Here is a 25531-nt window from a genome sequence, read left to right as displayed (position 1 = left end):
TCTACACAAACGGGGCCAAACGCTCAAGGGCGCAGTAGGACGACGTCGGTGGACTCTGACCTATCTCACTACCTCTACTTCGAAGACAACGATTGCTTTTTTCCACCTAGCGGACTCGGAGAGAAGCCATCGCCAGATGAAAAAGATCGGAGTCACGGTCCATACGTGGATTCGTCTGTTCAGACCTGAGTAGTGGTTTTTTGGCGGAAACCTCTATGTCTCGGATGCTTACGTTCTCTCTGTTCCGACGCTTACCAGGCTTGGATGATCATCGATCAGACTGAAGATATGATTTATGACTTCGCATAATGTTCAGATCGCGAGATTATGTTGGCCGTTCTTTTCTAAATGCGGGGAAGGATGGACTTTTCGGGTTACTTGATCAGCACAGTGTCCAAAAGCAGACAAATGTTATGTGACCAACTTTGAATATCAATCAATGACAAATAACATTTTTCTATTGAAGAAGTAGCCATGTTTTCATAGGTTCTGACCATGTTGAGGTCGAAATTGAGGTCTTGACGGTCTGATGCAGTGGCTGAGACTAATCCGGTAGTTGATTCCTTAGGCAATTGGGGTCAGCCACCATGCCATTGCACGTCAATAATGTTGCTATTCGTATCAGGGCTCAGAATTATCATTCTCGGTCAGAATCCGCTGGTACTGTGCCATATCTTCATGAACATCTATGATCATTATCTAGTTCTCGGTCCTACTCTTCATTACCTCTTCATCTTTTATAACCCACTTGAACCTCGGCAAAAACGAAGTTGACTTTTCACCAAGAGATGGCCCACACAGCTCTGATATACCTCTCTAGTGAATCGACTAAACTAATCTCAGCCTCCTAGCCATGTTTACTAGCCCAAACAGGCACAGTTTCCTTGTTGCACCATGCCGGTCCATCGATATAACCGCGTCGCAACGATTTCCCTCCGTTGTCCTCCGTTTGCCTCTGCCATGACTTTCCAAGGGTTACTAACGGCCACTCCGTCCTGCTACTACGCTCGGCATTGTTGAGCTCAGGATAAGAGAGAGTGTGAGAGAGATGGAGATGCTGAAATTAATTCCTGCTGTCTTGATGTACGGTGGACCGAAAACTGTCTATCAGTACCTCCAACGTCAGACGCGTCGATTTCTATAGGGACTATGCCTGTGGGGACTTATGGAGTCCTCAGAGTGGCTTCAGACCATCTTTTCCAGGACGGTATTTTGCTGCCGTCACTACTGATCCAATCTTAATCGTCTCTCTACAATGGCAGGCGCGACAATAGTAAAAGACTTCCAGTCTTTCATTGGGCGAGAAATTGGCCGAGCTGAATCACTTTCGATTTGGTTGTTGGTGATACTACCTTCGATGCCGGCTTTGGCCTAGCTGATTTTAGCATCTCCAAAGTGTCCCGCATTTTAATCTCGCATGAGCTTTTACTCTATCTGCTCAATGCGATGAGTCTTGCTTTTACTTTCTCTCCTTGAATTTATCTTTTTTTTCTTTTTTCTCTCCTTTTTTCCCTCCTTTTTCCCTTCTTGGTTTCTTCGATCACCTTTTCCACCTGTCCTATAAATTGCACATTACATCGCCCTCTTCGGATCTCCTCTATGTTTGGAATGTGTTAATGAGACAAAAACCTTGTCACTTGTCGTGAATCATGTCGAGGCCTGATCCAGACACGAGTGTCCATCAGACATCATTGCCGACGACTATCAGCAATGATAGATCTTCCCACTCGGCCGACGACGTCAATTTGGCCACAGCCAATTTGACAAAAAGAAATGGCTGTCCTACAACTTACTCAGAGAAGACTTCTGTTGTCGAGGATAGTGGGGAATCAATAGGAGGCGCATCGTCGAAGCCCACTTATGATCATACGCACCGGAAGCTGAAGCCCAGGCATATTCAGCTTATCGGTATTGGGGGTACGATTGGTACAGCGCTCTATGTCCAGGTCGGTAAAAGTCTGATGAAGGGTGGCCCTGGCAGTCTGTTCCTGGCATTTTCGATTTGGTAAGTACTACGCTAGATACCCGATTTGATAAGCTCTTTTCGATTTATTTGCCTCTTTTGCTGTTGCGATCTTGGCCTTGAGGTGTCTCCGTAGGGTGAGTTGGCTAGAGAGAGGAGAGCAAGATACACTTATTTTGCGCGACTCTACACCAGAGATGTTACAACGAATTGATCTTGAGAAGATACGACGAAGAGCCCAAGGATCTCCAATTGCACTTTAACGCAGAACAGTGTCATACTTCGCACGCGCGTCTTACTTGACTGCACTTTTATCAAGCCTTGGAATCTTATACATATCTACTTCTAGGTGTTTTGTCATCCTGGCCATTACTGTTTGTACGCAACCCCGGTCTCCAAGCCCCCAAATTGCTGTCCCCAGCAATGCCGCCTGCAACCTGTGCTCCCGATGCAGCTCTCCTCATTCGTACCATTGAGTGCCCTGAAGCGACAATCTCCCGTTTCCCTGCATGCTGCCCCTGCGACTCCCTGGCTATTCTACACTACGAGACCTTGGCTATGTAGTCCGTGCTAAATACAGGTTGCATCCTAGGTCTGGCTGAGATGGTCACGTACCTGCCAATTTCATCGCCCTTTATTCGATTTGCCGGCCGCTATGTCGATGAAGCCTTTGGAGTTGCTGCCGGCTACAACTTCTTCATCTTTGAGGCTGCCCTAGTGCCGTTTGAGATCACCGCGTGTAATATGATCATAAACTACTGGAGCGACGTTATTCCAGTCAGCGGGGTCATCGTCATCGTGCTTGTCCTTTACATGTACGTAACGCCCTCTGAACGGCAAAGGCCCCTTCCCATCTGGAATCGCCCGAATGTTGACTCCTAGAATGATAGACTTCTCAATGTCTTTGCAGTGCAATGGTACGGCGAATCCGAGTTCTGGCTTGCTCTTTCGAAAGTACTGCTCAGCATTGGATTGATTATCTTCACATTCATTGTGATGCTGGGCGGGAACCCGAAAGGAGATCGATTCGGGTTCCGATACTGGAACGAGCCGGGCGCCTTTGCGGAATATTACAAAACGGGTGATCTTGGCCGATGGCTCGGTTTTCTTGCATGTCTGATCCAGGCCAGTTTTACCATTGCAGGACCCGATTATGTGTCGATGGCAGCCGGAGAGGCAGTCAACCCCCGCGGAGTCTTGCCCAGGACATATAACGGTATATTCTATCGACTCACAGCGTTCTTCGTTTTGGGTGTACTTTGTATCGGCATTCTCGTCCCCTACAATGATCCTACTATGGCCGAAGCCTTCGCCAAGGGCCTGCCTGGCGCCGCTGCGTCGCCTTATGTGATCGCGATGGACAGACTCGGGATCCCTATCCTCCCGCACATTGTCAACGCCATGATCCTGCTGGCAGCTTTCAGTGCCGGGAATAGTTATGTTTATTGCGCCAGCAGAAGTCTGTACGGACTTGCTCTGGACGGCAAGGCACCCCGACTGTTCACTAAGTGCACCAAGCGGGGTGTACCGATTTACTGTGTCTCAGTTGTCATGCTGATTGCACTTCTTGCCTTCCTCCAAGTATCAAACAGCGCATCTGTCGTCCTGGATTGGTTCGTTAACCTGGTACGTGTCGCTTACGACACTAGGATCACCTTGACTTCTATCTGGAAAACAAAGCCTCTAACAGCTGGTAGGTAACTGCTTCTCAGCTTATCAACTTTTCCGTCGTCACCTTTACCTATACCCGTTTTCGGAAAGCTATGATAGCCCAAGGTATTCCACGCGAAGCGCTCCCATACAAGAGTTGGTGGCAACCCTATACTGCCTACGTTGCTCTTGTTTCCACGACAGTCATGGCCTTTGTAGGCGGCTATACTGTCTTTCTGCCTGGAAATTGGGATATCCCGACCTTCCTCTTCTCTTATACGATGATTGGAGTGTTTCCAATCCTGTACTTCGGTTGGAAGATTGCAAACCGCACAAAGACGAAGAAGCCGGAAGAGGTGGATCTCGTGACAGGACTCGACGAGATCGACGAGTACGAGAGAAACTACATTCCCGAAAAGCCAAGGTAAGGATGATCTTGTCGAATCCTGAATGTTCACGCGCAAGCCCACTGATTTGTGCTTTTAGCAATGCCCTCTCGAGGTTCGCTGATTGGATTTTCGCTTAGGCGACCTGTTATGTACCTGCCTGCCTAGATGTTGCAACATTGTACGTCTGGGTATTGTCACGATTATATTATGATTGGCATGAGGATATGTTTGTTGTGAGGAAATGTACAAAGAACCATGCGAGCATCGCGGAAAAATCTACAGTATAGTTCAATATAGACATGAAATGTATCATCCAATAGACCATCGAGTCGACAAACGCCGTATGCTATGCAATCAATCATTTGCTCTCATCCTTCTCACCCTCTGCCGCCTTCAACGTATCTAACCGCAATTTATTCCGCTTGCCGAGCACACGCAGTGTATTCCGCCTCTCGATCTCAGTCATCTGCTCCCAGTTTGCGATCCGCGACAGCGTTCCGTCCTGGTTGACCACCAGCGGACCCAGAGCGTCGAGCTTCACAGTCGACCCGCCACCACTGACGTCGAGCTGTGTGGCTTGTGAGTCTGCCGAAGGAGCCTCGGGCAGCGCGAGGATAGGTTTGTTTTGATCCTGTTCCTGCTCTTCTCCTGGTTGGCGGTGGTGTTGCGACTGGTTCTCGTTGGAGGCAGAGTCGGCGGACATGGTCGCAGATGTAGAGAAGGGATGTTCTTGGTTGCGATTGTGGATTGAGATGATTTGCGTAGGGTGGTAGAGGTTGTAGGATGGGCAGATGGGGTATAATGCTGAGTATGAGCGGAGGTTTGGTGATATTGCGGCTGCGGTTGAGGCGCGGACTCCGATTGAGAGAAGAGGATTTAGACTGAGATGCAGGACTGTAGCACGGGATATGGCTTTGAGCGATGTGTACATTTCTGCACAATGAGAATGGGATTCGCGTTGTAGGGTGAGAGGCGAGGGAATAATTATAGCGGTGATTGATGTTTTGGAGGTAAAGTGGAGAGAGGGAGGATCCGCGGAGAGGATTCTAGAATGGCCTTGGAGACCACAACCACGACTCTGCGTCATGCTCAAATATAATCATGAATTTCTATCTAAGTCAGGTCTAATGTACAGAACCACTTTACCAGGTATAATACAGCACAGTTAAGTTGACTACGAGGATTTTTTGCAGTTTCTTCTACCGAAACCACCAATTTACCTGGTTTGGAGTTAGAGCCGTGAGCACTCAAAACAGAAGGTAGATGAAACTTACCGACGCGGTCACGCCCTCTCCAACACCTTTGATGCTATGCCACCATCCCTTTGGTATAAATAGCCCATCACCAGCTTCCAAATGAGCTTCGTATCCTTCATCTTGCACATTATTGGTACCGTCCGAGTCTGCATCCTCCCAAACAGCCTGCTCCAGCAGAGTCCTTTCCTGTCCCTGCATCATCTCCTCTCCCCGGAAAGCAGCTGCCTCGCGATCCCCACTCCGACCCAGCTGGCGCCTGACCGATGCGAATACCCTCTGCCCGGCATCGGGAGCCAACAGTCGCACAACCTTGCGTCCGGCAATTTGCACGAAGAGATTCGGGTTCGGATCGCGGTGCAAAGGGGTATATGTAGGCGGGTGGCCGATCCATACGTTCGTATCGTAGACGTCTCCTTTGCCCGCCTTTAGAACGAGTTCGGGAGTGGGAAAGTCATCGCGAAGAACTGGTGGAAGATCGAGTAGCTGGCATTGCGCCAGATAGAGTCGCATAGCCTGCGACTGCAATTCTGCGGTGCGCATCCAATCTAGGAACAGACTTAATGGGGCGTGGAACTGCCGGAAGCTCAGCTCGTTCAATCCAGGTACAGTTGCGCCCGGCGCCTTGGTTTCTGCGGGCGATTGCGTGAGCTCAAGAGGAACGATTGAATCTCCGCCATGCTCTTGTAGATATGCCGTATTCAATCTCCGGTCATGGCCGTTGGAGGAAGGGACTGTTTGGAACCATCGCTCACATGCGGGAAGATCGCGAAAGTGCTGACGGGGGAGAAGGACCGGAAGTTCAGGGTGGAAGTAGCTACTGCGGAAGTCATCAATTTCAACCACGCGGACGGGTCTCAGGGGACGATATCGGTTCTGCGAGGTCGAAGATATCGAGCGTCCATCCCTGGAGCTGATTAACGACATTGACCCCGGTTGTTTGCTGCAGACGACACGTGATGGTCGCTTGGGAACCCACAGGTTATTGCGGGTAAGCAGCCATTGCTGATACTTCATCCAGAACAACTATGCCAATGCTACCACTTCGTTCGATTTCAGAAAGTCGTGATCTTCTCTGGAGGGTCAAGGGTTGTATGTATCACAAGGCGAAATCAGAGTATTGTGCCGGCTACACAGCCTGACACCAAGGTGACATGTCACATTTAACGGGAACTATCTAGTGCTGTGGATCTTCAGGTCCCATACAGGGTCATGTCGAATCACCCTCCACCTTTGACTGCTCCTGTGGAGAATATGACGGGACCACTCCGATTCATCATTATCGAACATCGCATGACCTCTAGCATTTTAGCTCCAGAGAAAAGCAATGGTTCTCGGTTGACTGTCGTCTTGACTCTCCCCCTTGCTGAGTGAGGATCACAAAGCATAATGTTTCCTCGGTCGATCCGATCTGAGCGTGATAGGTCACTGAACAACCGAGGTGAGGACAATCCCCTCAGCTCCTGGCGTTGTCGATCATGGCTTCCCCTCATTTGAGATCCATGCAACCAATATTCTCGGCTCTGAATAAATGATAATTATGAAGGGGAGGGGTGTGCCATTAGTATGGCTGTTCCTGCTGGGGAAGCCCGAGGAACTTCCTAGGAATGTTGGCCTACATAACTTAACAACTCTCTCTGCTGTCTATACCTCTGTCTTTCCAATTCCAAGTCTTTCAGGAGTTCTATGCTTTCTTGCTATTGCCCGGCTGTGTCTTCAAATCTATTACAACTTGATCAGACAAGATGCCCTCTTCGGTGGCAAGGATTCACAAACGCCATTCATATGGCAAAGATGCTCACACCTACTACCCGGTTCTCGTGATTGGTGCAGGGGTGTCTGGCATTGCTACAGGATGTCGACTCAAGGAAGCTCTGGGCTTTGATCAATTCAGAATCTTTGAAAGGCAATCGGGCATCGGAGGTACTTGGTGGATCAACCGCTACCCAGGAGCCGCATGCGATGTGTATGGGCCTCTCGAGGCATTTATGCTCTCTCGAAGCGACTCTTTTGCTGAGCGTTTGTTAGGCCCGCGCTGCTGTACTCTTTCTCATTTGCTCCAAAGAAAGACTGGACTACCCTACACCCCCCCGGACCGGAGATTGTTCAGTACCTGGCTGATGTCTGCGAGAAATACCAGATAGTCGACAAGATTCAACTCAACGCAGCTGTCAAAGAACTGCGATGGTTAGAGGATGCGGAAGAGTGGCAAGTCACATTATTGCACCTTGTTCCTGGTACCGGAGACTTATCCGAAGAGGAAAGAGATGCGCGAATATCCAAGGAAGGCGAGCGCAGTGTCTATGTCAAAACAGAGATTGTGCGAGCAAAGATTGTTGTCAGCGGTGTGGGTGTGCTTGTCGAGCCTAAAAAATGGCCTGCAAGTGTACCCGGGATTGAGACGTTCGAAGGCGAGATCGTTCATACAGCTCGATGGAAGAGCGACCTTGATCTGTCCGGGAAAGATGTTGTCATCATTGGCTCTGGCTGCAGTGCAACCCAGGTAGTCCCTGAGCTGACGAAACCCGAGTGCAAGATCAAGTCGATCACGCAGCTCATGAGGTCGCCTGCCTGGTTCATGCCCGATTTACTGACGCCGAAGTTGCTCAAGAAATGGGAGAAGTACACGCCGCCATTGTTCAAAAACGTCCCTGGCCTTGCTTTCGGTGCAAGGGCCCTGCTGTTCTTCTTCTTGGAGTGGGATTTTCTCAAAGTCTTCAAGGACAATGAGTATTCCCGACGGAATCGTTCCAGGCTAGAGAGGAAATTCCTAGAGCACATGCGAGCGACTGCTCCGGAGAAATATCACGACATACTCACTCCCAACTACAGCCTGGGCTGTAAGCGACGAATTGTCGAGTCCAACTATTATGCAAGCATTCACGCGCCCAATTTTGAGCTGACGACGAAGCCCTTGGTAGGCGTCCAAGCCAGAAGCGTGACACTAGGCCCTGGTCGACATTATCCGCCGGAAAGTAAAGAGTCAACAGATGGGGTGAGACAGATACCGGCGGATGTCATTATTCTGGCCAACGGATACGAGACCAATAAATTCCTTCATCCTCTCCCGGTTTTCGGTCGGCGCGGCAAAACCCTTGACGAGATTTGGGAGGAGCGTGGAGGAGCACAGGCTTACCTGGGCATTGCCATGGACCATATGCCGAATCTCTTCCTTTCGTTTGGCCCGAACACAGCGACCGGCCATACCAGCGTCATTTTCGCGGTCGAGAATGCCATCAATTACTCTCTGAACTTCATCAAACCCATTCTTGAGGGACGTGTCAGTTGTTTTGAGGTGAAAGAGAATGCTGAGCGCGACTGGACGGACAAAGTACAGAGAAGTCTTCAGGGCACCGTCTTTCGACGCGGAGCTTGCACAAGCTGGTACCAAACTGATGAAGGTTGGAACTCGTCCACCTATCCGTGAGTCTCCCCAACTAGATTAAGTCACGACTGATAGAAGACGCCCGCTGATAACCTCGTTTAGATTTACTCAGATTGACTACTATCTCAGATGCACCTTTCCTATGTGGCACCACTGGACAGCCAAGTATACACGCAAGGGACTCATGTTTCAGAGGATGAAGACCGTGCTGAGGAGGTTTGCACTCGTGGCAATCGTTTCCAGTCTGTGCTGGCTCAAGATGCATCCCAAAGATACTCAACTGCTGGTCGAATTGTGTAGTGGAGCCCGAACTACAATAGCCTCAGCTATCCGAGAGGGTTTGCTCCGCGCGCGTCGAATGCTTTCGTGATTGATTTTGGCATTAGAAATGATCTATCGCAGCTAGTGCTTGCTGATTCTTGAATTGCAAATATTTATGGCTGTCATAAATCTATCTATCTACCTATTGTAATTGAGAGATGTGCTATGTTACTCTGGGTCTGCGCTGATTGGCTCAAAAGATTCTGGGGAAACGGAAACCCCGCGCGGCCATTAAGACCCGGCAGCAGCATGAAAGGAATCACTCCGCACTCTTCGCTACCTTATCCTGCGCAGAACAACGCGATCAGGCCATACTGACCGCATCTGACATGGCTTCCGAGTCATCCCATGTCGATATTGCTACCCCTCAGGCGGGAACAGCAGACCAAAATGCCAGCCCGGCTGAGGACAGCGCAAAGAGGAAAGCGGAACAGAGCAACGGAACTCACACGCGCACAAAGCGGAATCGCTACATCTCAATCGCCTGGTATGATCCCAGCTGAGGAACTCCGAATTTATCCCATGCTTGCTTTGTGAATGGCTGTAAATTCACGATGATTATCCTCACAGTTGTGATACAGCCATGGGGCTGAGTACGGTTTGACTAACGTGGGTCCTTGCTATAGCAATGAATGCAAGCGACGCAAGATCAAGTGCAACGGTCAAGTGCCATGCCAGCGCTGTGGCCATCTGAAACTCGAGTGTCAGTACTATGTTTTAAGCGCCTGTTCTCCATCACCCTTGGAATTATATGAAGTTTGAGTTAATGGGAGAGAAAATGACTGTGCGATAGGCCGATACGCCCCCAATTGCTGTAACAATAACTTCAAAGATTCAGAGTACGTTATATCTCGATTTCTTTAATCTAGCTTCCTTTGCTCTAAGTACGGCGACTAACCATCGGCGGTACCGGATAGGGAGTTTCGTTCGATGAAAGACCAGATCACAACTCTGCAGGAACAGGTGAACAGTCTCTTCACTAGTCTGAACGATCTTCGGAATCAAAGATCATCTTTGGACTCGCCGAACCTGGAGGACCTCTCTCGGGATGGCTCACAGTCGGTCTTTACGCCGATGCACGCAGCTACCGTCGGACCTCGCGTAAGACATCTGCGGTTTCATGGTCCCACTAGCTCCGCCTTCAATTTCGATGTCGCCAGATCCAGTCTTCAGAACATGGGCATTGCACCCGCCGAAGGAGTCATGAATGACGATCTGACAACGGCCCAAGCCACGCCGGCCGCATCGCCGCCTGCTCAGCAGGCTGTATTCACACAGTCCATACATCCGACCAAAGATCCAATATGGGCAATCAAACGGGAGGAAGCTCTACGGCTCTGTCATGTCTATGAGGAAGAAGTCGGGATCATGTATCCGCTTGTGGATATTGAGAAGGTCACAAATCAAGTCAACCTTCTCTATACTTTCATGGAGGCTGCAATGCGAACTGGCTTCGCGCAGCGAGCATTCCCGGGCTCAGACTCTCTCCATGATGATAATACAATTATCCTCAAGATGATTCTCGCCATAACGTTGATCGTGGAAGGGAGCGGGCGAAGTGATCTGGGCCAACGTCTGTTCTTGAGTGTCAAGCCAGTCGTTGAGGCTAAGCTATGGGGACCGATCGACATCAAGACCATCCAGCTCTTTGGCATGGTGGTATGTATTGTCATTCTGATGATATCCGGCCCGTCCGGGACCCTGGCTAAATGTTCTGACAGGCAACTTACCATTTCCACACGGATGACGATGCGATGGCCTACCGAGTGATAGGATTCGCTGCACGTATGTGCCTTGAACTGGGTCTGCACCGACGGGAGGCGTTGATGAAATCCTTTCCGAACGAGGATCAATGGGCTGATGTCACCAAGATCTTCTGGACGATCTACAGTTTGGATAGACGCTGGAGTCTTGGTACCGGGCTACCCTTTGTCATTCAAGATGAGGATGTCGACCCTAACCTCCCTGAGCCTGTAAGTCAAAAGCCAGGAACGACACGCGTCATGCATGTCTGACTAACAGGTCTAGGACGTATCGCTGCCTTACTTGAGGTGTATGATCTCATATAATCGTATAAGCTCGAAGATATGGTATTCCGGCCTTGGCTCTGAGGGCACGACAGACATACGCAGGGATGAGATCGGGTATCTGGACTACCAGGTTCTCCAGTGGTACAAGCAGGTTCCCGATGCGTTGAAATTTTACCCTGGCGACTCTCCAAGGCATGGCGAGACGGCAAGCCGGGGTTTGCGGCGACTACGGGTGCTGCTCTACTTGCGCATGAATCAGCTTCGGATTCTCATTTATCGGCCCGTACTACATTCTTCTGCGAGTATCGCCGAGGACAAGGGTCATGCTCAAACTGTGGTGGATGTCGCCAAAGATACAGTTCGAGTGCTCACACAGCTTAATCATGCGTCTGACATATATCGCACTCAACAAATTACCTTCAACTACTTCCTTGTCGCCGCTCTCGCGGTGCTCTTTCTGGCTGTATGTCACGCGCCAAACGAATTCAACCGCCAGGTGCGGGATGAGTTCTACATGGCACTCGATCTGATCAACGGATTCAGTACAAAATCTTACGTATCAAAGCGGCTCTGGAAGACGATCAAGGGGTTGAGAATGATTGGGGAACGTCTGGGCGTGCTGGCGCGCCCGTTCGGCTCGGACTCGAACGACCCCCATTCAACGGCTGCTGTCGCCATGGCGGGCCTGGCGGGCCATTCAATCGAGAATCTGTCTGTCTATGGATCGATGAACGGGGTCAATGAACTGGGGAACAGTCCTTTGAACGGACTGCAGATGAGTCAAGAGCTCACCAACCTGTTCGAGGCTGTTGGAGGGTTTAGTAGCTTCATCCCATCTGGTACAGCACCCGAAGGGATACCGGGGTTTGTAACTCATGATGGAGAGCTTCAAAACACGGGCGAGGGACTTTCAGGCATTTTTGGCGACGATGGCGAGCTCTCCCGAATCATCAGGGAGCTCTTTTGATATCTTGATAGTATCACGCGGCACCCATCATGTATATAACAGTCGGAGACTACTATGACGATATACCGGGAATTTATGATGGAAATATAATGACTTGGATTCAATCAGCTCGCTTTCCAGATGATATTCACTGTAGATGTAGGCGTGCTGGACGAGCCATTTTGTCCGGGAGTGAATCATGCACGTGACTAGAATGAGTCCAGCCACATGAACGTTCTACGCAGCACCACCACCACACTGCCTGCCATCAGGGGCATTGGTTTTATCATCAGTGTTATTCGCAATGTTGTGACCACATCATTCTCTCACGGAGGAAACCCAATTTTAACACATTTCCGTCTCGCGACAGATGTCAAGTCCTCTGCAGAGATAACAGCGACGTTTTTTCCTACCGCCCCACGAACCTAAACTCGGGACGCCCTCGACGCCGTCGATCGACCACTGCACCACCACTAAGAAAGTGACCAGAGAGGTCTGGTATTTACGCTCTACAATCGATTGTGTTGGTCGCTCACTACGGGTGAAATCTGCTAGAATTATACCCCAGAACTCGACGGATGACCTCGATCTCTGTTTGAGAGCAGTACGGTAGTGTTAGTGGGGAAATTCCACCTTCAAGCGCTATCGCGTCAACACTTCCTCATCGCACAACGATTCGCCGTCCCGCACATTGGGATGACCCCTCCAATTATCAGGTAGACGACAGACCCGACCTCTTTACTGAATTTCCGACCAAGCCGCGACCGAGTCACGGTCCATCTTGGTTTTACGACTCTTTCGACCTCGATCATCCGAGGCAATTGGGCTGAGGTCTGTGCCCGATCGACCAGGGACGAAGAAATCCAAGCGAAGCGCTTCCGTCTTCGTTCGATCCATCGTTTTCCGTTTCGCTACTCGGCAACGTGTCGAGAGAGATAGGTTCGGCGTTGGCCGACGGCCTGAACAGGCTGGATCTGAGTCAACTGTCTGAATCGTCAGCCTCGTCGTCATCCGAGTCCGGCTCGTTCGATATGTCGTCTTCGGAAGGGGCGCCGGAGTCATGGATCTCCTCATTCTGCTCGCTGATGGGCCATGAATTCTTCGCAGAGGTGTCGGAGGACTTTATCGAGGATGACTTCAATCTTACGGGTCTGCAGTCGCAGGTGCCCATGTACAAGGAGGCGCTCGAGATGATTCTGGACGTGGAACCGGAGGAGGACGAAGACGAGGAGGAAGAAGAAGAGGAAGAGGAGGAGGACGATGACGAGATTCTCGGTGATGAGCGACCCCCGGGTTACCGCAGAGCTGGGGACCGGAGGCATGCGCGGGTCGCCAGCGACTTGAGTGTGATCGAAAGTTCTGCGGAACTGCTCTACGGCCTCATCCACCAGCGCTACATCACTTCGCGACCTGGAATCCAGCAGATGCTGGAGAAGTACGAAATGCAGCACTTTGGTGTCTGTCCGCGCGCCTATTGCAACGGCAGCAAGGTCCTGCCCGTGGGCTGCTCCGACACGCCTGGACAAGAGACCGTGAAGCTGTTTTGCCCCAGCTGTCAGGATCTGTACACTCCGCCCAACAGTCGTTTTCACTCGGTCGATGGGGCCTTCTTCGGGACCACGTTCGGATACCTTTTCTTCATGACTTTCCCCGACCTGGACATTGGGCCTCGCCTGGATCCGTCCATGTTAACCGCTGCCCCTACGAATGCAAATAATCAATCTCGATCCTCGTCTTTGACGTCTGGGGTCAACCGCGCGACCCCCGATCTGCCGCCGCCGAACCAGCCCACGGAGATTAACGGCGTGCGAACGGTCAACTTCTGCCCCGGCCTGGGACCGGGTAGGATTTACGAATCGAAGATTTACGGATTCCGCGTTTCGGAGCGATCCAGAGTTGGTCCGCGCATGAAGTGGCTGCGGATGAAGCCGACGGATATCCGGGAGTTGGACGAGTTGGCGCAGTACGAGGCCATCCACGGTTCAGCGAACGATGCCGGCGATACCGAGATGAACATTGACGCCCAGAATGCAGCCGCAATTGCAGCTAGGAAGAAAGCGCCCATGCGGAGACGGCGGCATAATCCCGACCAGATGAGCATCAACGGTGCGGAGGGTTGAATGTTTCAAGGAAACGACTGATCGAGCTGTGATACCGATGGCTGGGGTTTTGTCATTGTGATGTGGATAGGGACTGTATCGCTTAAGGCTTTTCTTTTTCTTTTCATTTTCATTATCTGCTCTTCTCACCATGTTGGTTCATATCTACTGACGTTTTTTTTTATTTGTGTGTGTGTGAGAGTGTGTGTGCGGAGGCTACCTCAAGAAACCTCAGTCTGCTCATGCGAATGACCTCTCTAATGCTGGGGGAACATAAGGCTTTGTTTCTCGATCTGCATCAAGGCGTCGTTGAGTTTTATTTTCTTTGTGTTCATGACATACAGCCTATCGAATTCAATACAGTACAAAAGGAAAATCATATGGAGTTGTCCGATTTGTTATAAAGCTTGGCACTGTACATCAAACCTTGAGATCTTACAAGGCCACAATCCTCGAATGTTGCAAGGTATATATGAATTAATCTCTGCGAGAGTTGGTTTGGGGTACATTCCACCCCGAGACTCATACAGGTACACAGGTGTCACTGAACGAAACCGATGGACCAAATCAAAATCAGAACGTGCGAGTCTTTTATCTGACCATACATCGGCTCCCCTCGTGGAGTCCATCTCCCCTTCTTCTGTAATAATGGGCACCTGCATCTGTTAGTCAATTGCTGGCTGCGATGGGGCGTTGAGCACGTCGTAATCTTCAGTGATTGCGCAGTGGACGTTGAACCATCTACCTTATCTGGAGTAGGGAGATGCTTGGTCATCATTTGAAATCAATGCAGATAGATACCATCAGATGATTCGGAGCCAACATCATTCTTCGTGAAACATTTCCTATTCGCATGTCTTCTGTCACTGTCACTGTGACTGTCACCGTGTCAATAGCCATCTGCGTGAGGGATTGCAATCATCAATCATCGGATTCGGGGGTCGAGCAGTGAACGAACGCCTATGGACTGGCATAATCTATTTGCTCCTGCTACATATTTCCTCCATGCAAGGGGTGGGGCTCGCTCGGCTTTCGCCGTCGGTACCAGCGTGCTCCGTCTCCGTAGGACCGTAGGACTGTAGCCTCTGTCTACATAGACTAGGACTTGATCGAGGTTGGAGCACAAGCGTGCCATGGATAGTCTAGATCGCTGGCGTGATTGTGACACTGTGATGGAGTTGGGTTTCTTTGTCTGCATACCTCGCTATTTGTTCACCTATTTTGAGTTCTGTTTCGCAGTAACCGTAACCGAGTCTTGGAAGTCGTGTTGTTCCTACCTATTTCCTATTCCTAATCCTACCCCTTTTGGCCTGGGAGGGGTCGAGTGAAGCTTGTCGAATCGACGAGGTTCCTCAGAGCCGCTTTGGGTTACACAATGACAATAATGTATGCAGTCGATCTGCTGCCTGACACTTGTTTCACTGTGAGTACGGGGCCTTGAAGCCAATACGGAGAATTCAATCTCTCTACTGGTTACCCGTATACGAGCCCAGATGTTTGGGGTCTCGCTACTTGAAACGATTGGATGAGTTCCCCATGTAACCATGTTGAATGACAACAATGTAACACGCCCTTCTATCGCACCGTGGCACTGTGCCAATCAGTTTATTTTTATTTTGCCTTTTTTGCCTTTTTCCTTTTGATTGTGGAGGGCTGGAAGGGTCTCATAGCATGGTACGGGATCTATCAATCGCGGGTTCCATGGAGCCTCGGGATTTGAATCGGCCATCTGTTCAGCCCGATGTCAGAAGATAGATCGTATTAGATAAGTCCAAAGGGAGAAAAAGGAAAAAGCATAGAAAAAACCGCTAGAGCGGATCGTCAGCATTCAGTTTTGCGAGCTTAAATCGTAAGCTGGATGTCTAAATCCGACAACGAGCAAACGTCAGACTGTCCTGGACAGACGGCTAAATCAGGGCTGAGCCGTGCTGACTGCTGACGATTTACTACTATACTACTACTGATGCCTGCCGGTCACTTTCACTCCGCATGATCCGCACAGACATACAGTGTAAGGCTGAAGACCCGACGGAGGACCAAGTCTAGTCGTTGGTCAATCAAACGGCTGCTATCGAAGGATCTTCGTTTCGTGTGCGTCCACTCTGCAGCATTCACGGACAACTCCGTTTGAGAAAACACTATGCTCGTAGCCGAGTTGGAGGACACAACCAGAAGCGAGCTCGTATCTAACAGACTAACAGTCTTGACAAACTCTGGTTGGTCTGCGCCTGATGGATGTACTACCCTGTCTCAACGCCCAGCAATGACTCGAAACGGTGAATTGTACTCGTTCCGGAGCTTCCAGTATGAAGTCCGATCATCCCCAAACAATATTGCAGCCTAGGCAAGATCGAAAATAGTTTGATGGCTGGGACCAAGAGTATAAATTTGGCTGTTTTGGGCCCCTGAGTGGTCCGAGTCAAGCTTCAAGACAGCTCTTGTTAAGGGTAGAACCAGAATCGACAATTAGACGAAGGGATTAGAAATCATTGTTCTTCTCATGTGGTTCCATTTCTGCGCAGAGGCATCTCCATATGCGCTGTCAGGTCGAGATAAGAATTAGCTACTCTGTAGAATTGCTAGCCTCATCGAACGTGCAGGACCGACAGGTGGAAGAATGATCCCATCCTGTCTCGATGGATTGTCAATCAAGACGCATCTTTGATTGATGAGTAATCCTGCAGTAGGATAGCTCCAGCAGTGGACACCTAGTTGTCAATTGTCAGTTGTAACCTGAGTGTCTTAATTGCTCCAGTCTCCTGCCTTACACGGAAAGGGAGCAGGACATCGTCCACCTGCTTTCCATGGATGTAGCACAAGGTCAATTGATCACAGTTGAAAGCAAAAGCCCAGGACGTACAAGGCCGCCCGAATTCGCTTGATTCCCCCTTGCCAGTGGTCCGTGTCTCCTTGACCAATGCACTGTACCACATCAGGCTGGAGCTGTGGAGGCGCAGCATGTTAGATGGTTCATACTTAGTACATACTTGCGCAGAGCCCCACTGAGAATCAACCAGCAACTGGCCCGTGGCTGCTGTCGCGAGTCAATTTCTTGAAGAAATAATAATAATAATAATGGTGCGCATCAAGAATCGCTTCTATCCCATGGCAACAGACAAGGAAGGACAGCGGGAACGAATCAACGCAATTTGTAGCGCGAAGCCAATCATTTTCTCTGGCCCTGGCACTGGAAAGCTGCAGTGGACCGTAACTACTGAGTCGTCGGTCTCCCTATCAGGTGTAGGACGGATTGCGTCGGATGGACCGTCGTATTCTTGCATGTCGTATTCTTGCCTGGGAATTTGAGTAGCTACTTGCGGACTACTCCGTAGGAGTACAGTATCGACAATCGTCCGGAAACTCGCTCCGGTCCAGCCAAACCCAGCCAATCGTCTCTGTGATTATAGTGTATTCTATTTATTCATTTATTGACTGGGACCTTGATCCTTCTGGAGCACGCGGCCTGAGATGTAGCCGAAGAATCGGGCACGTTCGGTGATATAGAGTAGGGAGAATATCCGTCTGAAGTTCGAGACGAATAGCACGGAAATGGCATCCTCGCACGAAAAGGCCCATGAATGCCTCTAACCGATTAGGAGTATGGTCGGTGCACTTTGTGGAGATTTGGGGGCCAAAAACCAATACGGGCTAATACATCCAACATACCGGATTTACCATACGACCCACAGTCCAGGAGTCGGAGCATCAACATGCCGTAACTCCGCAGCCGTGATGATTAGAGTAAAAGCCAATTGTTTGGTTACAATTTCATTTGGTATTCTAATAAATCCAAGTGGAACCGAAAGACGGAAACAAACGAGCAAAAGGTGGATGGACAAAGGAAGAGTGAATCAACCCAGCATTGCTGCCAATTCCCATTCCAACTCCTAAGATGAACTTCCGTCTCTTAATGTAAAACATTGAACGCCCCGAGTCATGCATCACCACATGGGCATCCGAAAGCCCAGAAACCGTCATATGATAGGAGATCTTCTCCGAGCAGAACGATTCAGCCCGTAAACGCATAACAGTCCAGAATGAGCGAGGAAAGAAAAAAGCCAAGATTACCGCGGAGAGCAACACCCTAATGTTCAGAACTCCCATCCGGCCAAGCGTATCGTAACATCATTAAAAGAAATTCGGTAATTCAACAACTCAAATAAGCGACGACAGCTCAATCACAGAAAGGGAAACGAATGCGGGGAGCACGGGTCCGACTCGGGTGTGAGAGGACACGTGAGAATGGACGTCTCTGCGGGTGTAGACGCAGAGGAATGATCCTCAGCAAATAATTGACAGAGAGATGGGATCTAATGAACCAGATGTCAGCTTTCTTACTCCTTTCTTTGCTCAAATGACATCAACGCAGGCCAGAAGACAGGTTACCTACAGAAATATTAGATTCACCGGGATGGTGAGAAGTCGGACACAAGTCAATGCCGGCCATAGTCGCGTAGCTCATACTGAAGGGACTGATGATCTCTTCGTCCGCATATGTATGTGGTCTCTTCAGTGGCCCGCCTGCAGACATCGCAACAGGCATGATCGAAGGCACTGGGGTTCCATACTCCCCTTGGAAGGACGACAAGTCACTATAAGTCGAACTGTATGCGGGAGAGGTGCCATAGTTGGACTGTCTGTATGGGTCCAGGTGCGGATACGAGGGGTATGAGAACACAGGTGGGGGTGAGGCTGACAGTTGCCTTGTGCATTGGTGAGAGAACATGGCACCCCGGTCGTCTTGGCTATTGTAGCAGTCGTAAGGAGGAAGGCGTTCCCTGGAACTGTGACTGGCCTCCGAGTTTGACTTGGACGAGCGGTTGTTCCTGGTGCGAGATTTGACAGGATTCGCATGCTTCGGCAACTCCGGTTGCTCGTGGGACCGTTCTGGCGACTCTGAAGCAGAGGCAGCCCTCTTTTCCAGGTCCTCCAAGCGACGCTTCAGTTTCTTGCCTGTTGCATCCGGAGATCGTCAGAACACATTTTCAGTGCCAGTCAGTGAGTAAGGAAGATACTCACGGTAGTTCCTCTGAGCAATGCGATTCTGTATCCGTCGACGTTCAGCAAGATCTGAGATCTTTGTCCAGTCCTCGTTAGGGTTGGCATTGGGACTGAAAGCACTGCTGGAGCCGTGGGTGGATGAGCTTCGGGAGCTCGAAGACTGATGGTACGAGTTGTTCGTAGAGCGATGCATCTTGTGCCGGGGAAGAGAAGGTATGTTCAGCAATCTAAAGGCGCAGTAGCAAGTATAGATGGCAGGAAGTATAAAGTCAGGATGGTTTGGGAAGATCAACCGAAGCTCGGACAGATCATAGAACCTAGGAGGGTTTGAGTGATCTATACCAAGTAGAATGTAGACTAATGATAAAGTTGCAACCGGTAATTCAGAATCAACAGACAGGATCCATCAGAGGGAACAGGAAGCATCAGAGTATTTAAAAGAAGTCTGAGCCTAAAGGTCGATCAGCTGGAGAATCAGGCGTCTAGCTATGGGCTGCTAAGCCGCCATTGTATCCGGACCGAAACCAATCCATGATGATGAATAAAATCGTAGATAACAGCTCAAGTCCGAGCTCCGAGAATTAATTTGCTTTATTAAAAAAAAATGATTTTCAATTGTTGAGTAATATGTTTGTTGGATTTATTTTATTTTTCCATTCATTGATTATTATTTTTTGGGACCGTGGAAACTGGAAATACCCGCTAGTCTTCTAGGGGGGGGGTCATGGCATGGATCTGGAACCATGTGTTGTTGGTAAGGAACCCTTCCTGAATGGAAGACTAGATGTGCAGGGCTGCGTCACGACTAATGGACCTGGTCGGCCAGCTGGGCTGAAGGAATGTCAAGTGCGTGAGGCTGTTTTAGAGATCAGACCGATTGCCGACTAGGAAGAATGAGTAATAACACTACTGAATCGAGGGATGGACAGGGAGCGTGGAGGAAGGACAACATCAGGCAGTGCTAACTGAGTCTTTGGATTACCGCCCCCCACCTAATCATGGCCATGTGGTTCAAGGTATCACAATCAATCCACATTCCAACAGAGATATGAATCACTACTGTAGGTACTCCATATCCAGGCCATGCTGAGGGTCTACATCAGGGGCTTAATAATTTAATTCACAGTAATGCTTTCTGCAACATTCTTTCTAGAGCAGTTCAGAAATAGAAGCATCGCGCATTATGATTACTTGACCTGGCGATGTTGCTCCTTTCCCGAGCTGCAGAGGCACCATACCAATCATAACCGTGATACTATGCCATGCAGTTCGCAAAAAGCTAACTCAGAAGAGGCCCCGATGACGGTTTATCTCTTATCTAGCTTGCACCCCTCATTCTTAGAAGCTGAGATGAATGACACGTCTTGAGATTGATAAGAATGTTGCTAGAGTATAGCTGGATGGAGAAGCAGTGTACCACTGGACCTTTGATAGATTCTTAAATATGGCTTTGATACAAACTACTGGTTTGGCTTGTCTGAATAATAACTAAAGGCTCCTATACAACAGATCCCGTGGCATTCATTCTACTTTATTTTGAGTTAAGAAAAAAGGATATTTGTCCCAGAGTGCTCGTTGAATATGAAACCAAGCGACCCTAGAACATGTTGGGTGGCTTGCCGTTGGGGGGGCCTGAATGGAGTCAACACACAGGAATGGATTGTGACTGGATAGAGTAGATGACGGTATTCCTACTAGCATAGTATTATTAGAGGTACTGTTGCACAGATGGATATTAATGGATGGTAGTTATGACGGTTCCCAATAATGGCGACCCTCCCTAAATCAATCCAAATTAACATTTGCTCTATTCACTGTCAAGTTCTACTGCGGTTTCTCCAATCTTGTATGTCTATCATCCGGTTCGTAGTACGTTCTATTTTCAGGGGTGCGGGTAGCCCTATGTATATAGAAATGCTGTCTATGCCTCGAAGCGATTAAAAGAACTTCTTTCACCTGTCAGAAATGGTATCCGGCGTTTTGCATTGCACCACTCTGTGCAAGCATCAAAGGTACATGACGGGCTCCGACTCCGAGTCATTAATCAACCATACTGCCACGTGCTTGTCAGAACCGAGTGCTAATTTTACATGAAATACGCACATTAGGCGAATTTGATTGAGTAACACTCCAAGCCTCCAGTATAGCCCCCAATTTCGAAGGGAATGATCGTACGGAGTAGTTGGACCATCAATCCCACTATTTCCGGTCTAGCCGCGTGTCCAAATCATTTAATGTTTGGGTCTTGGAGGCTTGGAGCCTCTACTAATTCACTCATGTACTACGGAATACTTAGGTACTAGTCTTCGGCTACTAGACTGATTTGGCAGCGCCCTGTGGGTACCTATTTGTGTGAGTAGCCAGTGGAAGGCAGCCTGTCGCGCCGTCTAGACCAATTTCCGTTTATGGACTGCTCTTACATTCAAGACGCCCCTTGCACCCTTGTGCCAGCGAGGCCTGAGCTAAAAAGGCCTCGGAAAGAATCCAAATCTGTGAAGGTAGAGTGATCCAGATTACAGAGTAAAATTACAGCTGACGGCGTGACGCACGGTCTCGACTTCTGCCACGTTGTAACCCCTAGATCTTGGCAACAAACTAAGGATAAGGATCTCACCCTTTCTCCAGCCAGGTGGGTAAAAGACGGGTATGGCTTATGGGTTGTTTTCCATGATTGTAAGAATTTGGCTCTCTCGCAACGTGCGTTTGGGATACGAGAAATATGGAGCTGATCTACGGAGCAAATCTAGCCAACTGAAGGACCTTTGACACTCTGTTAATCCTTACTGTATGGTCCGGAAACGAGAAATCAAATGAGAAACATCTTCTGGAATGCGGGCGCAGTGTAGAGGCAGTGACTTGATCATCTGACATTCCGTTACACAATCAGCTCTCGAATCACTGTATCACAGGCAAACAGCCTTGCTAGCCACATGGCTCCGGCTAATCCTTCTGACATTTTTTTTCAGCTCGTGCAAGATAGGCTCATAAAGGAATGAGCAACTTGACGGGACGACTGCCGGTTTAGTACCTGCCCTCCATCAGGATCATCCCTCACATTGTTTCGTTAATCTCTATACCTTTAGTTATTTATTTATCGTATTTTTCTTCAAAACAAATCCGTAACGTTTGGTAGACAAAAATTACTGCATACCAAGTTAACTGCGTAGTTTTATTCCTAAAGGGGGAAGATATTCAGCTCGCGTATAATATTTCTAGCATGAAATGGAGTAGTCGACCAATCTTGTCATTCCTTTAATGTTTCAAGGTCTTAGATAATATCTTATCAATTTCTTGGCTATTGACTCTTAAGAATTAAGACTCGCCTAAACCTTCAATACCGGACTAGCTCGTCCGCTAGACCGCAAGCTGCCCGCAAAGTGTATTCCTGAAGCTCCACCTGTAGGGCTGAGACAAGGTAGTAGTACTGCAGCTCATTGGTTCCTTTTTTAGCGCTGTTTAAATTTACTCAATTCGGCTGGACATGTTTTGCGCGTCTGCCAATCATGTTTTCTGATTGCCGAGCCCTTGGCAATTCCATGCATCCTATGTACAACTAATACTCAATTTGGAGGCCGAAAGGCTGCTGTTTCTCCCTGTTTTCCTTAGCCAAGTTCGTACAGTTTGTGTAACGCAATGAGCAAACACGGACGAGGCACAATTTTACTTTATCCTGGCCATTGAGCAGTGATTATGAATCTTCATCTCACCGCTGGTGGTTATGAAGATCCTTGCCGGTTTACTGGGTCCGATCTCAACTGGCAGGGGTCTGAACCACTCAGTGTAGGGAGATGGGTTGGACTCGTCAGCGGACCCTTCCACCCAGCATCTAGAAGCCTGCTTCCAGGGCGGTGGAGGGCGAAAATGACTTAGCCCGCCAGTCATGAGTCATTATGATCTCTTCTTTGTAATACCCATAATCCGGTCATGCATATGTAGGCTTAATTATTTCCAGCCTTGAAATGAATTTTTTGAAACTCGTGGGTAGGCCAGTGTCCTCCCAACTCTGCTCCTCGGTTCCCTTCTTGCAACCCCACCCCAAAGTAAATATGCCGCCTAACATCTTAATTTGGCTCTTCACATTCCACCAAACGATCCGGGTCATCGAGCAGCGAGTAGTTGAGCGCGAATCTCCAGTCCAAGGATTAGGCGTGCCATAATCCTTGCCATTATTCCCCGCCCAACCAACATAACCATATATTACCGGCCTACTACTGGTCGAAACCAGCAAACTATATACCTAGTCGTCTTCATGCTACATAGGTAACTATCACGGAAAATGACAAATAATGCAAGCGTTGATAAATTGACTACTTCAAGGACTATTTTTACGCATTCTCATGCACTTTCCCACTCTCTCTGCAATATACTTCTGCAGTCTCACAGACTCATGCTCTCGGCTACAACTCACTTTGTCTCCGCTAAGCCCGCCATATCCGGTCCCTCGTGCAGAAAGATGCACGGGCTAAGCACCGAGAGACTTGACTTCTGACAACCGTTTCATCATTAAAGTTGGCGAGGTTATTAATGGGATCAGTGCCTGCAAGCCTCTGTAGCCCACTGGCCTGGAGCGATATAATCAAACCCGCTCTTATGGACGGGCCACTGGCGGGACCATTCCGCTACGGGGCAGGTTAGATTGCTCAGCAAAATTAGTGGATATTATCCGCTGCTCGGCGGGGGGAGCCGTAAAAGACTTTCAAGTGCGGGGACTCTAAAGACTGAGGGTGTACACTAGTCATCGGCAGGATTTATCCGCAGCGGCTGAGAGTCAGGTGAACCTGCTAAAATGTTATGGAATCTAATGTTATTGACTAATCTGGCGATGGGGGCCGTAACTTCGCAGATTGATTGATAATTCCAAACCGCTCCATACGTAGGTTTTTGTGGTCATTGGTGGAATGGTGGAATGGTGCGGTCTCTGCCCAGATGTCAAGGCTCGAATCAAAGCCCGTACAACTACATGGCAAGAGCCTCAAGCCCGCCGTTGGAATGCAAGACTCGGCTTTAGCCGACGATACTGTAAATTCAATAGCCAAGACGTCAGAAAAATTACTCATTTCTCATCAGTTGTAGGATTCATCGCGTCAATTGAACCGCAATCTGTCACTTCTTCAGCGCTGTAGTGTAGACTTTGCCTCCAATTGATCCTTGCATTAGTCCCATTTTGAAACTCTATGGTATGTGAATGTACTTTTGGATTCGTAGCTCACTTTCCACTCCTGAGCGAATTTAGGAAATCAACGGCGCTAGGCCGGTGATTCTCTGCCCTAACTCCGGTGACTCGGACGGAGAAAACAATGAGATCAGCCCCTTTGGCTTACATATCATGGAGAAGACTGTCTTCCCGGCCCACATGGTTTGCGGACTTTAGTGGGCCACCATAACGACTATCTATTGGTACTCCCTACGATCATGAGAGGACAATGAATACTGAAGCTTAGTGATACTTGTACACATTCTTCACGATAGGCAACTACGCTGTATGCAACTGTGGACGCTATTCGTAAAAAAATAAGTAAAAAGAAGCCGATATCCAAGGGCTGTGAGTCGAAAATTGCGTCCCCTCCAGCTTCCACCCCGTGATTAGGACGAATGAAACGAGACTGGGTATGAGGCTCAGCGAGACCCCCTTCCACAGTTCCACCCCCCCCTTTTCGCCCGGTCCATAATCTGTACGACGACGATCATTCTCTGGCAGTTTCGGAAATGATCTCAACACGATGCTTGCAACGTGGACTCATTTGTCAGTCATTCATGCAGTCCCAGACTAGACAGCATGGTCTATTTGTTTACACGCCAGCCTGGATGATGACTACCTATCCAGTCTACTCCGTACGCTCTGCCTATGATAGTCTGCACAGCCCTGTTCGCAAACAAGATGGCTGCAAGGCTAGCCCATAAAAGGCAACCGCTGCGTATTCAATGCGTTCGTTTCAGTGGACTATGACTCTGCGACTGTGTTTCGCTTTCAATACGATCCAGCGAATCATAATCCACGTTCATTGGGGATTCCATGGTAGTACTTAGGTTGTGACCAGCGTGTCTCAATGAGGCTTTCAGTCCTTAGGACCCTTACCTACCATACCTTGTGAAATCGAGCCGGGTCGGACGAAAACATTGGACCGACGGGAGTAATTCGAAGGTTGTCATAGATCCTGCGATTGGCGTCTGCCAGGGCCCTGAGACGCAGAAAGTCCAATTGGAATTGTCCAATGAACAGATGGTCAAGTCTAAGAACTGTTGGTTTATGGGACACATGGATTTGGGTATTCGCTTGCACGCCATCTTGATCTTTGCCTGACCGTTTAAGGCACTCCTTAGTACGGAGTACTCGGTCAAACTGCACCGACTCGGATACCAGATTAGGTTAAGATGCTGAGAGTGGTACCTGTCATGTAAAGGTTGCTACGGTGGGGTGCCTTGGTACGGAGGAGGTACCCTGTTACGGTCCGATTAGACACCAATCTAGCAGTACCTAGGATGATCGACCGGTA

General features: G+C 49.2%; 4 protein-coding genes across 4 annotated transcripts; 2 read left to right on the top strand and 2 right to left on the bottom strand.

Moving 5' to 3' along the window:
* Positions 1–4360: 4360 nt before the first annotated feature.
* Positions 4361–6182, bottom strand: ALT_5122 (uncharacterized protein; the record flags this gene model as incomplete). Its single annotated transcript, XM_033555453.2, has 2 exons — positions 4361–5080; positions 5277–6182. 2 exons carry the CDS (start codon positions 6180–6182, stop codon positions 4361–4363), a joined length of 1626 nt encoding a protein of 541 aa, XP_033411344.2.
* Positions 6183–7000: 818 nt separating this feature from the next.
* On the top strand, positions 7001–11958 carry ALT_5121 (baeyer-Villiger monooxygenase; the record flags this gene model as incomplete). The annotated part of the gene is made up of 7 exons (XM_089599868.1): positions 7001–7221; positions 7284–8678; positions 8743–8978; positions 9256–9448; positions 9879–10620; positions 10683–10934; positions 10990–11958. The coding sequence occupies 7 exons, from the start codon at positions 7001–7003 to the stop codon at positions 11956–11958; spliced, it is 4008 nt and encodes a 1335-aa protein (XP_089455745.1).
* Positions 11959–12968: 1010 nt separating this feature from the next.
* Positions 12969–14057, top strand: ALT_5120 (casein kinase II subunit beta; the record flags this gene model as incomplete). The annotated part of the gene is made up of 1 exon (XM_033555457.2): positions 12969–14057. One exon carries the CDS (start codon positions 12969–12971, stop codon positions 14055–14057), a length of 1089 nt encoding a protein of 362 aa, XP_033411348.2.
* A 4339-nt stretch (positions 14058–18396) lies between these two features.
* On the bottom strand, positions 18397–19230 carry ALT_5119 (bZIP transcription factor; the record flags this gene model as incomplete). The annotated part of the gene is made up of 2 exons (XM_033555458.2): positions 18397–18989; positions 19056–19230. 2 exons carry the CDS (start codon positions 19228–19230, stop codon positions 18397–18399), a joined length of 768 nt encoding a protein of 255 aa, XP_033411349.2.
* Positions 19231–25531: the final 6301 nt, after the last annotated feature.

The sequence above is a fragment of the Aspergillus lentulus genome (assembly GCF_001445615.1).
Source record: "Aspergillus lentulus DNA, contig: Alt09, strain: IFM 54703, whole genome shotgun sequence".
Taxonomy (NCBI): domain Eukaryota; kingdom Fungi; phylum Ascomycota; class Eurotiomycetes; order Eurotiales; family Aspergillaceae; genus Aspergillus; species Aspergillus lentulus.
This window is presented reverse-complemented; position numbering and strand designations above follow the sequence as displayed.